General features: G+C 44.6%; 1 protein-coding gene across 1 annotated transcript in view; it reads right to left on the bottom strand.

Annotated features, from left to right (window-relative positions):
• DHX36 (DEAH-box helicase 36) overlaps positions 1-14,942 on the bottom strand; it is a 357,256-nt gene that overhangs the window by 322,606 nt on the left and 19,708 nt on the right. The window contains exons 2-3 of the mRNA XM_085634820.1: positions 6,746-6,882; positions 2,850-3,003 (exon numbers count right to left, since the gene is read on the bottom strand). Coding sequence (XP_085490946.1) covers positions 2,850-3,003; positions 6,746-6,882 — 291 coding nt within the window. The remainder of the gene's footprint in view (positions 1-2,849; positions 3,004-6,745; positions 6,883-14,942) is intronic.

Genomic DNA, 14,942 nt, shown 5'->3' with positions numbered 1-14,942 from the left:
TTAGGAGATTCACATATTTGCACTCTTAAACTTTAGCTAAAGAAAGCTAGAAAATGGATGGCTTTTACAAAGGTATCAACAAAGGCACCAAAATAACTTGTTAGACCTGGAATCTTTTGGTGAGATTTCCCCTGTATTTTTACTTCTCACCGCCTGTTTTTGCCTGTGTGTTGCATTTTGTTTTTGCTGGTTTTAGAACTCTGGGCACGTTACCACTGCTTATCAGTGCTAAAGTGAAAGTGCTCCCTGTGTAAAATGTATTGGGGACTGGTTTATCCACGATTGGCACATTTTATTTACTAGTAAGTCTCTAGTAAAGTGCACCAGGTGTGCCCAGGGCCTGTAAATCAAATGCTACTAGTGAGCCTGTAGCATTGATTGTGCCACCCACGAGTAGCCTTGCAAATATGTCTCAGACATGCCACTGCAGTGTCAGTGAGTGCAGTTTTAAACTGCCATTTTGACCTACCTAGTGCACTGACTTGCTAGGCCCAACCCTTCCCTTTTACTTCATGAAAGTCACCCCTAAGGTAGGCCCAAGGCAGCCCCATGGGCAGGGTGCCGTGTATTTAAAATATAGGACTTATACTGTTGTGTTTTACATGTCCTAATAGTGAATTACTGCTAATTTCGTTTTTCGCTTTGCAAGGACTCTCTCCCACTAGGGTAAAATTGGGATTGCCATGAAATATCTTTTAAGCGTCATTTCCCATTGGAAGCAAATAGAGATTTGGGGTCTCTAAACTCACAATGTAAAAAAAACACATCTTTTGATGAAACTGTTTTTTACATTGCATGTTTGAAAATGCCACTTTTAGAAAGTGGGCGTTTTATTGCTTAACCTTTCTTTACTTCTACCTGTCGTACGATGTGGCCTAATGGCTAGAGCAGTCGACCTCGAAGCTGGGGAACCAAGTTCGATTTTCGGCAACGACGCACAACGTCCTGTGATTCTGGGCAAATCACTTAATCTCCCCATGCTTAACAAAAAACATGAATGTGTCCACCTGTAACAAAACTGGTGCTCATGTAAAGCACTCTGATGCCAGATACCTTCAGGTCGAGTTTGGGATATATTAAAGTCATTTAAAAAAGAAAATCTTGGTTGGCTGACACTTGGGCTCTTGTGCATTCACTCTGGACAGTTAAACAAAGGGAGCGGAGATGTGCCTTTAATATCCTGAGGACCCATCACCAGGCTGATGGGTCTTCCTGAGCTATAGTGGTGGGAGGAGTGGTTACTGACACCTGAAAAGGGATGCTCCTGTCCTCACACAAAGCCGTCTCCACCCCCTTTAGTGTGTCTGGAGCCAGGTCAGTGAAAGGCAGGGTTTTGTGCACTGCAAAGACCTTTCTTTGAGGTTTGCGTACTTCATAAGCAGAAAGGGGAAAAGTATTGGAATTCTGACACCCCAAAATAAGAACACTTCTGGATTGAGGACATTCTGCCAGAAAGAAGAGCTGGATGCTGTAGGAGGGACTGCCATTCTGCCTGTTGCTTTGTTGTGCTGGCCTGCTGCTTGCTGCTTCTGTCCTGGGAGTGAAAGGACTGGACTTTGCTTTCTATATCATGCTGTGTGCTTGCCTCCTGTTAAGACGTTTCAGGGCCATCAAAGGCTTCAACTGCCAGTGTCTGGGCTCTTCTGCTGACAGTCCTGACTTGCCAAGTGGTGCCAAATCCAGTTCCTGGGCTCTTGCAAGTGTAACCTGGTGATCTTAAGCGGAAAATCCATGTATAAACTCCCAGGGCCTGCTTTCAAAACGCACTGCCGCAAAAGATCAACACATCGCCTTGCCTGCACCCAAGCGTGGTTCCCACTCGACGCACCAATCACAGCTTTTACCGAGGGCTCCAGCATGCCATCGCAGCGCATCAGAAAGATTGCTGCAGCGCGAGTCCCGAGCACTGTGTCACAGACGTCGGTGACACCAGTTCGGACTCAGATGCAGCTCATGCTTTGCAGCTGTGGGATCGCTGCAGCACCCGTTTCGCCGCATTCGCATCGATGCAGCGCATCTTGATTTTTGATGCATCTTCCACGTGTGCAGATTCTTCAAACACCGCACCGCAGTAAGGAACTGAGGCCCTGTGTCTGGAAACCGATGCACCACCTCTCCTGCCAGTAAGGAACCGATGAATCATCTTTCCTGCCAGTAAGGAACCGACACACCACCTCCCCTGCCAATAAGACACCAATGCCTCACCTCCCCTGTGTAGTAAGGAACAAACGCATTGCTTTGCTTTACCGGTGCCTCACGTCCCCTGCACCTTGCATAGTCTTTGATTTTTTTTTACACTTTCAAGGTTCTTTGTGCTAAAATGAACATATCCATTGAGTTCTATGGACTAAACTTGCTTAATCATTTAAAAGTGATATTTTGAGGCGTGTGCGTCAGTGTGTGTGTGTGAATACTTTACACATTGCCTCTGGAATAAGCCTGACTGGTCTGTGCCAAAATACCATGGGGCTGGCCAGGGGTTATAGCTGTGTGACTCCCTTACCATGACTAAAGTGAGGGTCCCTACTTGGACAGGTTACAAACAACTGCCAACTAGAGACCCAATTTTTACCAGCACTGCCTTTCACAGGCGAAACAAAAAGTACATTCCAGTGGACGTGAAACCTAGTTATTCAGCTATTGTTATAGAGCAGGGCCAAATCTGGTCATATTTCATGAAAGCGAATTACAGCCATTCACTGCATGCAAAACCATTAATAAAGCTATGGATATAGATATAGCTGAAACCATTGGATGCATGATAATACATTTTAATCTGAAGCAGATTTAAAATTGAAACATACCATTAGTAATATTCTGCATAAATTGTGCAGTCCCTATTCCTTTACCTGCATTTCAAGGTATCTTGAGGTGGTTCTCTTTTTGTGCAGATCTGATTTAAGTTGTTCATTTAAATCCATATTGGGATCATTTCTTTGCAATAAATACTCCAAATCTTGGGTCAGAATTGTAGAAGTCTCGTTTGGTGTAATCACATTATATCTGAAATACATAATTCAACCAAATAAATGTACTAACTTTTTTCAGCAATGCACAGGCACAACATCTGAAATGTAGCAGCTCACTGTAATTGCAACGGAGAACTTTCAAATAAAATACAGTGTCTATGAGCTCTTGCTGTGTATATGCAAGACCAACGTGTGTTATCATAAGCATTTCTATTGCCATCATGACTGCCCAAACACTACCCCAATTATGGAAGGCGTTGAAGTCTCATCTCTCAAAAGAACATTACATTATTATGCATTAACCATCCTCAACCATCTAACTCTTATCAATCATTGACTTTATGCTTGTCTGTACAGCACTCCACTGCATTTTGGCCAGGCTTGCACTATAGAAATACTATACCATACAACCCTGCCTACATGGAAACTGAGAAAACCTGTAGTGAGCGGTTACCAGAATTTGAAGAGATTTGAGGCTTTTGGGATGCACTACAATCTTAAAGATGTACAGCTGAGAAATGTTGTAGGTTTCACATCACTTGGATTTCCTAGAGCTAACATCAGCTTAGAATGGCCCTCAAGTTAGACATATATAAAGCAAACACCCTTTCATCTGAAGTTGGTTCCAAAATATACCTGCATGGTAGTAATGCTGTTTTGTCAGATCAGGTGCTCAAACAATTGAATGTTACTGACCTTATTAGGAAAAGAGAAATAGGAAGATCATAGATGCCTTTCCAATTGCAATTCTCTCTTTAAAGACATTTTTCTGATAGTAGAGGTGTAGCACATCCTACACTGATCACCCGTCTACTTGTAGGACCTTCATTTTTTGCCTCCCAGGCCATAAAGCTGGACAGTGAAAAATATTGATGGGAAGCAGAAAATGGATGAACACGGAAGGAGCTGAGGAGAACAAGAATTGTTGTGGAAAGAAGTACAAGAAGCACGAGTAAAAGGACATAGGGTGTGTCATCTGGAGAGAGACAGAAAACTGAACGAGAAAAGTAACTGCAATGGTGCTGTAAGAAGAAGGGAAACTTAGAAACACCTTGGCAAGGATAGAGGAATGGCTGGATGACTCGGTGAGAAATAAACTGATCTGTAGCAGAGGGCAGAAGACCAAAAGCAAAAGGCAGGCTGCACAAGGAGGAGAGCAGACAAGTACCATGCTCAAGGACAGACATAGAGCAAGTTTAACACAGGAGGAGAGTAACAAAAACACGATTTTCATGTTGTATCAAATATAAAGTTACAAGGGGAAAAAAACTGTTACTGAAAAGCTGCCATGAGGAAAAATATTGGTCATTCAGCCCAAAACTTCAGTGAATGACTTGCTTACTTTGCAAACATAGAGGTTACTCTCCATGATAAATATGGCAACTCTCTTCAACCACTGCTGTTCACTGCGGCTAGGATTCTTTGACTTGAATGGAGTCATGGGCTAGGTTTGTTTATGTTTAAAGACTTTATATAGCGCATAGCTTCCCAAGGACTCCCCAGCGCTGGGAGACAGAATTTAGAGGGGGTTTAGTGGTACTGATGGAAAAGCCAGGTTTTAATCTTTTTTCGGAAAATTGATTGTGTCTCCATAAATCTAAATATGCGTGGAAGAGAATTCCATAGCCTGGGTGCCGGATGCGCAAAGGATCTACCACCCCATCTGGGTCTCTTGATTCTGGTTGTTTTTAATAACCGTTTAGAGCCGAATTTAAGGCTTATGTTTGGGACATAAAGGCTCACCAGGTCTCGGATTTTGTTGGGGCCCTTGTTATGTCTGGCTTTGCGTATCAGAAAAAGTGCCTTGAATTTAACTCTAGCCTCGATCGGGAGCCAGTGTAGAGCTTTTATATGCTTCCCAGCTGGTGCCTCTAATGGAACCCTACACAGCAGTCTTACTGCAGCATTCTGGACGGCCTGAGGTTTTTTTATGACATCTTTTGGGGCTCCCAAATAGAGGGAGTTTCCATAGTCAAGACGTGATGTACCCAGGGAATGGATTACTGTCTTTCTGAGCTGTGCGGGGATACGCTCCAGGATTTTGCGGAGCATTCTGAGTAACCCAAAACAAGTGCCTGCGAGTTTCTTAGCTTGGATCTCCATTGTTAATTCCCTGATGAGCCAAAAGCCAAGATTTTTGATAGTAACGTTCGGAACTGGTGGACTACCTAGACAGTTAGGCCAGCTGATCAGAGGCCTGGGGACCGCATTGTTTGCGAGGACCATCAGCTCTGATTTGTCACTGTCCAGCTTCAGACAGCTGCTTGTCATTTGTTCCACAACTCTTTCCAGGCAAGGTGCTAAACTATCAGATTCACCATTAGTTCTGGGGTCCACAGAGACCACCAGCTGTGTGTCATCTGCATATGATGATATAGAGATACCGAACTCTTGGACTATTTGTGCTAGTGGTCCCATCTAGATGTTAAACAATGTGGGGCTAAGCGAAGAGCCCTGTGGCACCCCGCAAGTCAGTGGCATGATATTAGAGAGAACGTTTGCTTCCGCGACTTAAAAGTTCTGCCGTTCAAAAAAATATGAAAGCCACTGAATGCTTTGTCTTGGATACCGATATCCAGCAATCTGTTTTGTAGAACAGAATGGTCAACGGTGTTGAATGCCGCACTAAGGTCAAGAAGTAGTATTAGGGCTGAGCTGCCTTGGTCCAAGGTCATTTTAAATTCTTCTGCCACTGCTAAGAGTGCTGATTCCGTGCTGTATTGCGCACGAAAGCCCATCTGTGTGGGATAGAGACGTTGGTTAGTTTACGCAAACTCTGTTAGCGCTCCATTTACATGTTTCTCTATTAATTTACCAATAAATGGTAAAAGTGATATAGGATGATAGTTCCCTAATTGAGCAGGGTCTGAATTGGATTTTTTTAACAACGGTCTAATTATTGCGTGTTTCCAAGCTCTTGGAACCTCGCCTGTCTCTAATGAGAGATTAGTCATTTTGACTAATGTCAGGAGCAGGACCTCAATCACCTTGCTAAGAGCATGGGGTGGGGCAGGATTGAGTGGTGAGCCTGATTTAACCTTATCCATAAGAGATATCACGTAATTTATGTTTGTGAGTGGGAGGAAAGTGAGGACAGGCATGGAGGAGATCTGCACCGGATTTCCTTCCTGGCTTGTAGATGTCTCACTCCCAGTCTGCAAGGAGCTATAAATATCCATGACTTTATGGAAGTAAATGGCTAGATCATTACATCATTCCTCCGTGGCTTGAGCGATGTGGTTGTCGTGAGTTATGGAGGTTAAGGTTTTGATCACTTTAAAGAGTTCCTTAGATGAATTCTGTGCCAGTCTAATCTTTTGCCTGAGTATCTTTAATATTATTATGGTAAAGTCTGATGGCTGCCTTATACCTAACTTTAAGTTGTATATCATAATTCTTCCTCCGTTCCCTTTCAATTTTTTTTGCAGTTTTTCCTAGTATTTTTGTATGTAGAATTATTCAACAACTGCCAGCTACTGCTTCTGGTGGATAAAGGAACTGCACTTTTCTAATGCCCAATGAATGAGCGGCAGCCACTCTGATGTTACTATTAGTTAGATTATTGGAGATGTGCAACACAAAGATGCTTAAAATAAAGGACTAAGAAGCGTGCTCCCAGACAAACTAAGAACCACAAAATAAAACTGAAGATAATGATAGACTCCAAAATCACCTCTCAAAATACACCAAAGCTTTCATGGCAAAGCATTCACCCTAAAACAGTAGTGAACACGAGGAGCTTAAAGACACATAGCCTGAAAATAAGGATACTCTACTTTTTATTCTCAGTAGCACGCCAGGACCATGGTTTGAGTTCTTCCTTTTCTTCTTTGACTTCAGGTTTTGTCTGGACTGAATTTAGAAGTTGTGTAATATGCTGCTCTCTGGATTCATCCATACGAACAACTGCTCTCTGTTAAAACAACCAAAAAAAGATTACTAGCACAGTAAAAAGGATATTTTGAACTGCAAACCTAAATTAGAGTGGAACATCTTTCTAGATTTTCAAGCAAGCACTCATGGATTAAAAATGAATAATAGATCAATTTTTTTTTACATTGAAAACATATTTTAACACCTCGAATCAGTTCCTCCCTTCATAAGAACCAACCTCCACCTCCAGGCAGTGGTCAGGATTCTCGGTTCTCAGCAGTACGATGCCTAAGTATTTGCACCATGCCGCCCATATTTTAAATTGTTTTAGCGGGCAACCCCAGGCCATGTATATGGGGATTTCTATGCTCATACAACGGTCCAGTTCCTGTTTTCACTGTTCCAATGGTGGAGGGTTGCGGTCCTTCCACGCCCTGGTGATGTCTCTTTTAACTAACACCAGCTCAAGCCACAGCAAGGAAGTGCGATATCGGTCTGCCTCTATCTCTTCTGTTGTGTAGAGGAGAATCAACTTAGAGTGGTGGTGGTTAAAGGAATTCAGGCAAAATTAGTACAATTGTCATGATATAAACCCAGAATACGGCCCAAGTAATCTTTCTTTATTCGCTATTCACTCTTGGGAGAGATTGCGGAGGGCGAAATTCTACTAATGGGGAAATTCAATGTCATGTGGCTACAAGCAAAGGGTAGGGTTTGGTCAGATGTGGTCTGTAGAGGGCGTCTGCAATGGGTATACGTGTATTAATAGGAGTTTAAGGTGGGTGAGACTGTGCTGACAGGAGGGGGAAACACCCAGAACCCACCCAATTTTGGACCAAGGTCTAGCGGGATTGCCTCAAGCCTGTGCACACATCAACGTAACAAAGTAGAGTAAGTACTCCTTCTTTCAAGGTTCTATAATAACACAAACAATCTATGTTGCAATAAAGACAAAGTGAACAATCTTGTGTGTTGTGTTCTTCTTTTACTGCTGGTTGACTGCCCAGCCAACACATGTTTCGTCTGGGGAGGTACCCCAAGACATCTTCAGGGCTATGAGGCAAAGCCAGGAGGTGTCCAAGTTCTCTGAGCCGGTAGCAAATCCCGGCAATCTAACAGGAGTTAGATGCGATCTGCCAGATTCGAGGGTCCTGGATGCAGGACCCCGAGGTGGAGCCAAGAATATGCTTCACTCTAAACCGGTTGTACTTCCGTCCCGGTTGGGAACTGCTGAATATGGAGACTAGAGGGTCTTGGAGGCGGGACCCTGCGGTGGAGCCAAGAGTACGCTTCACTCCAAACTGGTTATAATTCCGTCCCGGCTGGGAGCTACTGAATACGGAGTGTGGAGAAGTCCACAGTGGGGGACCCTCTGTGAAAGCCCGAGGGGGCAGTTCTGAACCAAGCTACTACGCTAGTAGAGTCGACGACCGCAACAATTGGGACGGAATTCAATCTCACGTGGGACCCAGAAATTGATAGCACTCACACAGTCAGTCAGTCAACAATAGCTTTATTCGGTTAATAATTAAAACCATCAAAGCATACAGAAAATTTCATTTGCAAATAGTTACATGTAGAAATAATTAACAAAGGAATTTCAAACAATACACAATGCACAAATATACATAAAAATGTGTTTAAACAAATGATTGGCGAATGTGAACATTAAAAAGTAAAACAGGCCAAAATTTAAAAGACTATTTCATGATTTCAAAAGAAAAAGGATAAAAAGGCCTGGTCTCGGACTCTCAAACGTTATAAAAAGAATAGAGCTAAAATATATTAAACTACATTCGATTTCTACTTCTAATTGCCCCTGAAAGATAGCTGGCAACTCCAAAACAGACAAAAGGAGAGCCCAGCATTTGCAGAAATACCAAGGCGGGCCTTACTTGGTCAAAGTGACAGTTCTTAAAAATTGGGCAAATAAATTTCTTACGTAACAGAGTGTAAAATTTGCAGTAAAAAATCATATGCAGCGTATTTTGTTCGGAGGCGTTATCACAGGGACAGGGGCCCAAAGTGCCCTCTTTAAAAAAGCCCTTCGGGTGTGCTAGGAGCCAAGGTAACATGTCATGTTTAAACCTAATCAATAAAAACAGATGAAAAGGGTTATTTATATAAGTCAAGTATGGCTGAATCTCATTGCCCATACTTAACATGACAAATCTCCTAACAGACGGTTTACACACTTCCTCGCCTTCTCTCTGCAACTTTGCCCTGCACATGAACTGAGACTTTAAGTCTTTTATTTTCAATTTGGACAGCTCACATGGTCTCTCAAATAATTCTAAGCAGCCAAGAGTCTCCATCTTAGATTTAATATATCGTAGCCAGGGAATACACATGGCTTTATCAAGGACCAGACAGTCTTGTATAATGAGCTGGTTTAGGGTTGGTGGATGCTGCGCCCAAACCCTTAACCAACCCATTAATGGGGCAACGGAAATCTGATCCACTAGATACTCAGCCCCCAAATCTTCATGAATATTAAAAATTGAAGTAGAAACAGGCAATGACAAAAGTTTCCGAAAAAAGGCATTCTCAATTAATTGAATCTCCACTGCCGATGCATAACCCCAGACCTCACTACCATACAGGGCCATAGGCACGCACTTAGCGTTATATATTTTCAAAATCGCGGGCAAGGGCTTGCATCCCAGCCGTTTTGCAAAACCCAACAATGCTCCAGTTGCCCTGGCGAGGATATTCTGTTTCTGTGCGCGTTGCGCAACCCATGATCCTCGGTCATCAAAAGTGACCCCCAAATATGGAAAGGTCTGGACTTTTGTTAGCACCTGCTTGTTGCAGAAGAATTTAACCTTTTTTGCAGCTCCATCTCCTATTGTCATAGAATGGGATTTTTTAAAATTTATTACTAAGTCCAAAGAGACCATAAAATCGTTAAAACCATTTAAAAGGGCTTGAAGGCCTCTTGCAGTTCTAGCCAATAAGACCGTGTCATCCGCATACAACAAAGCGGGAATCAACTTAGTACCTACTCTTGGGATGTCTTTACAAGATGAGGACAAAACTTCCCCCAGGTTATTAATATAGAGTGAGAAAAGCAGGGGGGCGAGAATGCACCCCTGTCTCACCCCACGCTTCACCTGCCAGGCATCAGTTAGATTCCCGTCCTTATTATAACGGACCGCCGCAGTAGTGTCTTCATGTATAAGTGCCAAAAAGGAAATCAGCACAGGGTCAAGACCCATAGTTGCCAGGGATGCCCATAGTTTTTGACGATTAACCAAATCAAAAGCAGTAGATAGGTCCATGAATGCTAAATGTAAGACCCCCTGCTTTGCAATCGTATACTTCCCAATGATGAGATACAAATTAAGGCATTGACCTACCGTGCTCCTTCCCTTTCTGAAACCATACTGTAGGTCCGAAATAATGGAGTTGTCCTCCAGCCATGATGTTAACCGTGCTAGGACAACTTTACCCATTATTTTCATTGCGGAATCGAGAAGAGAAATAGGCCGATAACATGCCGGATCCTCTCTTGCACCTTTTTTAAATATTGGTACTATCACGGCCTTACCCCAAGAACGGGGGACGCCCTCCTTTGCTACCGCATTAAAAACTAAGGTTAGAAGTTTCGCCCAGTAATTTGAATCTGCCTTGTACAAATCCGCAGGGACACCATCGGGGCCGGGTGCTTTGCCCTTTGCCATTGATTCAATGGCGTCCTGAACTTCAGCCTCAGTAAAATTAATTTTCGATGACAGATTAGTATCCCCAAAATTTACAGGATTCTGGTCAGGAATCTCAGAATAAAGCCCACTAAAATGAGACACCCATTTATCTGGGGCAATAAGACAATCATTAATAATATTTTCCATTTCATTAAAAAGTGGGCTGTTAATTACTTTCCAGAATTGGGAACTACTTTTTAAGACACTAGCGTCTGACAATTCTTCCCACGCCAATTTTTTCAGGCAAGATTTCCTTGCCTTTAGTGCTTTCTTGAAGGATCTTCTTGCCTCCACAATCCTGCTGATATCTTTAGCGCCGTCTTTTAAGGCCAGTAAGAGAATAGAGTGCGCGCTACAACATGCCTGATCGAACCAGTTTTTATGCTTCTTAGGTCTTGGTTTTCCAACGAGAGTTAGATTATCCATAATCTGGCTGGTTATTCGCTCAAAGGCACCAAGAATATCCCCTGGTTTAGATTCTATCGCTAGGCAAATATTAAAATCCTCCAAATTACTGTGATACAATTTCTCAAGAAAATCACTAGGAGTAATAACCTCCCATCTCAAACGAGTTCCCTGTTTAATGGGGACTATGTTTGAATTAGAGATTGTAGACATATGATTAGGCCTAAAGACATCATTAATATTTAATTCCAAAGATAATGGATTGTGGTCACTAAGGACGTTTGCAGTGACACAAAATGGTCCTATCAGTCCCTTCATAGTACAGGAAATTAGTATATGATCAATAATACTGTTGTGACCCTGACCAGTGAATGTAGGCACAGGAGATACTAAATTCTGCATTGGCACAAATAAATTAAAAGCAGATACAATACTGTCTAGAAACATCCCACCTTTTGAAAAATCAAAGTGGGCTTCCTCCTGCGGGCAATAAGCCTGCTCAAAATTTCCAAAACAATTGGATTGTCTTAAATGAATATTAAAATCGCCAAACAGTAACACATAATAAGGGGTAACATTATTTGCATCGAAATCCTCTAAAAAGGTAAATAAGACCTTTAAATGCTCCAATTCGTCCGTCCTCGTAAATGAATTATAAAAGTTCACAACTAACATTGATGGAAGGTTAAGACCTACAACCTTAACCGCCAATATATTGGGTGAACTAGTCTTAACAAGTTCTGTGCTATACAATAGCTTAAGACTAAATAATAACAAGAGACCACCACTGGGTCTCCCCGAGGAAGAAGGCACAGCATATTTAATAAAGGACTGGAACCCATCCAAGTAAAAGGAATCTCTGGCCTCCCACGTCTCTTGTAAAGCAATTATATGGAAGGAAGAGAGAAATGACTTCCAAACTGTATCCTCTCTTTTTGCTCTCAACCCAGCTATATTCCATGACAAGGCAGTAACCCTATTTGCTAATACATTGGCCACACTATTACCCATAACCGAAGGTCGGGGGGAGGAGTCCGTTACCTCCTCCCTAGCAAAAGCCCTTACAGGCGCATAATTAAGCGTGCCAACGGTAGCATTAACCTGGTTATCTTGAGTAAACTTAATTTTTGGCCGATTGATACCATTCTCCCGATCAATCATTCGGGTAACGGAACTAACACCCGAACCATAAGAACCGGTATTATCATTGGCAGGCATCGCACTTCCATCGTCTTCCATACACACCCCACTGGCTTCAATATCCAAAGTCTGGCTGTGCGCTACATGAAGTCAGTCATTTGTGTCCAGAGAACTAAGGACCTCATATCTGTTACTCAAGGCCAGTGTTCTAATCGCAGGGACAGGTTGGGCGTTGTAACCACTATTCCCGCCCCGTCTCTGTAAGTGAGGTGGATAGAAGAACCCCAAAGGGAGGATGTTCACATATTCATCATGTAATCTAGACGTTCCTGCCTGCCTAAAAATGTTAGCTACCAAATCCGGAGAGCTAAAACTCACGACTACACAGTCGCCCTTAAGTGTCTTATTTAACTTCCCCACCCAGGGAACCCTTCTTACCATTTTAAAACACTTAAAAAGGTGGCTCCCCAAAACTGTCTTTTCAGCTAAAAAATGTAGGGCTTTGTTCCTCAAGGAGGACCAATTTTCTTCCTTTCCATCAGTAGATGGAGGGACATTTGCCAGAATGACAGTATACGGATAAGCCTCCGGTGGCAAATTCAAAGGATATTCTTTAATTACCTGTGTGGGGGGCAAGCTTACTCTCCTTGGGACATCCCGAGAACTCAAGTTAACACCCCCAGGTGGTTCAGCAGGTGGTACAGCAGCCACTGCAGATTGGTTAGTAACACCTACAGTGGTAAGTATCATGGAATCAGCTAGGTCGGATACTCTGGAAATAGCTCCTGCTAAGGTGGGTCTCTCCAGTAAATTACGATTGCTTAGAATTGTTTCCTGACTAGCTATGTGGCGCTCAATCGAAGTAAGTCTATTCTCAATTTTATCAAGTCTATCCAAAACCGGGGACAGAGAAACCTTCAATTGCTCATCCATAAGCTTTAAAATATCAATCAAGTTAAAACCAGCAGAAACAACAGGAACCTGAGCAACGTTCGCACCTGCCCCAAGCGTCTTATTCCCCTGAGCCAAAGGGGCCAATGTGGAATCCTGTGGAACTAACTCAATAGCAGACTTTACAGTCCTAGATTGTTTTACTTTTTGACGCGTTCCATTTGGACCCTTGGTCGCTTTTCTTTTACCATTTTTTGAATTAGTAGTGGCGGACATTGATACTCGAGATTGTCCAGAGCGAGTGGTTCGGGGTGAGAGATGAGGACCATCAGTACAATCTACTACAAAAGGAACAACAATATCTCTCACTTCTAGTGCAGTCTCTACAATAGATGGACAACTAGGCAAGCTCACATCAATGTCATCAATAAGAGCGTTCGATTGCGATCCATGGTTAGACGATAGTACTGGTTCCAGGGAAAGCCTCCTCTCAACACTTGCGATTTCTCTGGCAACAACAGTTTCAGCTTTCTTCAAAAAGGCATCCAAGGTCCCCACGCCCCCCTTGGCCACAGCTTTGTTAATATTTTTAGCCATAAAGGCAAGCTAGCCGGACCAAGGAACAGAAACAACCAATTTAAGCAGTAGTGCACACAAATACTGCTGAAGATTTCGTCACAATCCTTAGAAGCCAAACGAGCGTGGCAGTGCTCCCATTTACCTTCAGAGTAGCAAACCCAGTTGATAACGATCTCCACGATGGGTCCGTTCACTGGAAAATTTCAGACCCAGAGTTAGGGGGGTGGCCCAGCCCGGCCTCCTTTGGCCCCTGACGGCCACAGACGGCCCGCCCTCTGCCCGGGCTCAGCCCGGCGACACCCGCGCGCGTCCCGCGACGCGGAGGAGTGAGCCTTCACTTAAGCGCCTCCGGGCGCGAAGATTGCAGGCAGCTGGTGAGACGCTGAGCCCTCTGGGAGCTGTAGTCTCCCCCTGCGACGGCCGCGCGATGTCGGCCAGCGGCTGCAGGGGAGACACACAGCTTCAAGCAACCAGGGGCGATGTGGCAGAGGAGGGAAAGCCCAACGTACTTCGTCCGTAGCGGGAGCGGCGGCTGGACAGAGACCCGCTCCACCGAGGAGTGAGCCTTCACTTAAGCGCCTCCGGGCGCGAAGATTGCAGGCAGCTGGTGAGACGCTGAGCCCTCTGGGAGCTGTAGTCTCCCCCTGCGACGGCCGCGCGATGTCGGCCAGCGGCTGCAGGGGAGACACACAGCTTCAAGCAACCAGGGGCGATGTGGCAGAGGAGGGAAAGCCCAACGTACTTCGTCCGTAGCGGGAGCGGCGGCTGGACAGAGACCCGCTCCACCGAGGAGTGAGCCTTCACTTAAGCGCCTCCGGGCGCGAAGATTGCAGGCAGCTGGTGAGACGCTGAGCCCTCTGGGAGCTGTAGTCTCCCCCTGCGACGGCCGCGCGATGTCGGCCAGCGGCTGCAGGGGAGACACACAGCTTCAAGCAACCAGGGGCGATGTGGCAGAGGAGGGAAAGCCCAACGTACTTCGTCCGTAGCGGGAGCGGCGGCTGGACAGAGACCCGCTCCACCGAGGAGTGAGCCTTCACTTAAGCGCCTCCGGGCGCGAAGATTGCAGGCAGCTGGTGAGACGCTGAGCCCTCTGGGAGCTGTAGTCTCCCCCTGCGACGGCCGCGCGATGTCGGCCAGCGGCTGCAGGGGAGACACACAGCTTCAAGCAACCAGGGGCGATGTGGCAGAGGAGGGAAAGCCCAACGTACTTCGTCCGTAGCGGGAGCGGCGGCTGGGCAGAGTGATAGCACTCACACATACAGAGCAGACACTGGCAATTTCACGAAGGCTGTCAGGCAGCTGAACAATCTATAGGTCTGTTCGATGCATGGAGAAAGATACATACGTCCACCCGAAATTATACTTTGTTCTCCCACTTCCA

This window comes from Triturus cristatus, chromosome 11 (genome assembly GCF_964204655.1).
Source record: "Triturus cristatus chromosome 11, aTriCri1.1, whole genome shotgun sequence".
NCBI lineage: Eukaryota > Metazoa > Chordata > Amphibia > Caudata > Salamandridae > Triturus > Triturus cristatus.
This window is presented reverse-complemented; position numbering and strand designations above follow the sequence as displayed.